This window comes from Citrus clementina, unplaced genomic scaffold, assembly GCF_000493195.1.
Source record: "Citrus clementina cultivar Clemenules unplaced genomic scaffold, Citrus_clementina_v1.0 scaffold_7, whole genome shotgun sequence".
NCBI classification, from domain to species: domain Eukaryota; kingdom Viridiplantae; phylum Streptophyta; class Magnoliopsida; order Sapindales; family Rutaceae; genus Citrus; species Citrus x clementina.
The window spans coordinates 12864095-12865558 of NW_006262075.1; the positions used below are offsets into that span (position 1 = coordinate 12864095).

At 33.7% G+C, this 1464-nt stretch overlaps 1 protein-coding gene across 1 annotated transcript in view; it reads right to left on the bottom strand.

Moving 5' to 3' along the window:
* The window catches only part of LOC112096935 (receptor-like protein EIX1), a 4638-nt gene extending 3174 nt beyond the window's left edge, over window positions 1-1464 (bottom strand). The window contains exons 1-4 of the mRNA XM_024181167.1: window positions 1056-1464; window positions 771-923; window positions 433-507; window positions 247-312 (exon numbers count right to left, since the gene is read on the bottom strand). Coding sequence (XP_024036935.1) covers window positions 247-312; window positions 433-507; window positions 771-923; window positions 1056-1464 — 703 coding nt within the window. The remainder of the gene's footprint in view (window positions 1-246; window positions 313-432; window positions 508-770; window positions 924-1055) is intronic.

A 1464-nucleotide genomic window follows, 5' to 3' on the forward strand; every position in this document is an offset into this window, starting at 1 on the left:
TAAAGAAGCAGTGGCTCTAATTCAAATTTGAGCATGAGCTAGTAGTTGATGGAATATGCCGGCTGTCTCGAATCAAAATAATGAAGAAGGGGAATTCAAAATTATATTAAAATTAATTAAGTTAATATCCCGAAAGGGATTCAGAAAAAGAAAAAAGAAAAAAGAAAAAGGCCATAACATTACAAAAAAGAAAAGAAAAGAAAAAAACTAGGAAATTAAATAGAAGTTATGATTGTTGCAGTATACCTTGAATTGTAGTTATTCCACAATCTCTAAGATCCAATGTTTTCAAGTTTGTCAGATTTGCCAATCCTACATGGCCGATAAAAATGAAAATATTGTTTCAAAATTATTGTAGAGCGATGAGATATCTGTGTTTGATAAACATCTTGGTAAATTTGCTTCTTAACTGTGTCTCAGTACATAGCTTACCTAGCCTTGTTAAAGAGCCCCATATTGGGTTATCACGTAGATCCAATAGTTGCAGGTTTCTCAAATTTGATAATCCTGAGGACATAAATTAATGTTGATTAAGACATATAAATAGAGAAATTCTCAGATCAAGATGCTAAATGTAAATTTCGTGCAGATTCATTATTACACTATATGGTGTTAGTGTATTTCCATTCTATTAAGTATAATACTACATAATGTAATAGCAAATCCACACGAAATCTGCATTTAAGCATATATAAGTTTTTCTCCCTCGATGTGTGTGTGTGAGCAATTAAGTTGCGCCTTACATATCTTGTGGCCTGGAATGTATATACCTTCTATGGTTCTGGAACCTTCAATGTTATTGTCCCGCAGAATCAAAGTGGTAAGTGATATCAGTGAAGTCGATGGTAATATGCTGTCATTGAAGTGATTAGCTTCAAGATTTAAGATCTTCAGCTGCTTCAAGCTCCCATTGCTGTCGTAAGCTGCTAATTGCATGCACTATTAGTAGCTCACTGACATTAATTTTTCTTTTAAAACGAATATGCAAATTGTATATCAAAAACCAAAATAACAATAATACTAATGGACGAGAAAGATATATATGATGTACACACCTCTATTCTCATAGAAACCTTCAAACGCATTGAGAGATAAGTCGAGGCTTTGCAATTCTTCAAAAGGATGAAACAGTGAGAAATTCATAAGTGAAACTCCAAAAAGAGAGTTATAAGAGAAGTTGAATTTGGCTGTATCATTAAGCAAGAGATGCATCACCCGTCTTGTAGTGGCGTTGCACTTAACTCCATCCCAATCATTACAACAATCAGACGACATTCCATCATCATCAACCCATGAAGTAAGAATTTCTTCTGCATATTCCGTATCACTGATCGATATAAAGAAGCTCTTGAGTGCCAACAGACCAATCCTCTCTTTTTGCAAGCAACATTTGTATCCATGCATTTGCATCAAAACAATAATCAAAATCAGTGACATTGAAAACTTAATCAAGGTAGTTTCCAT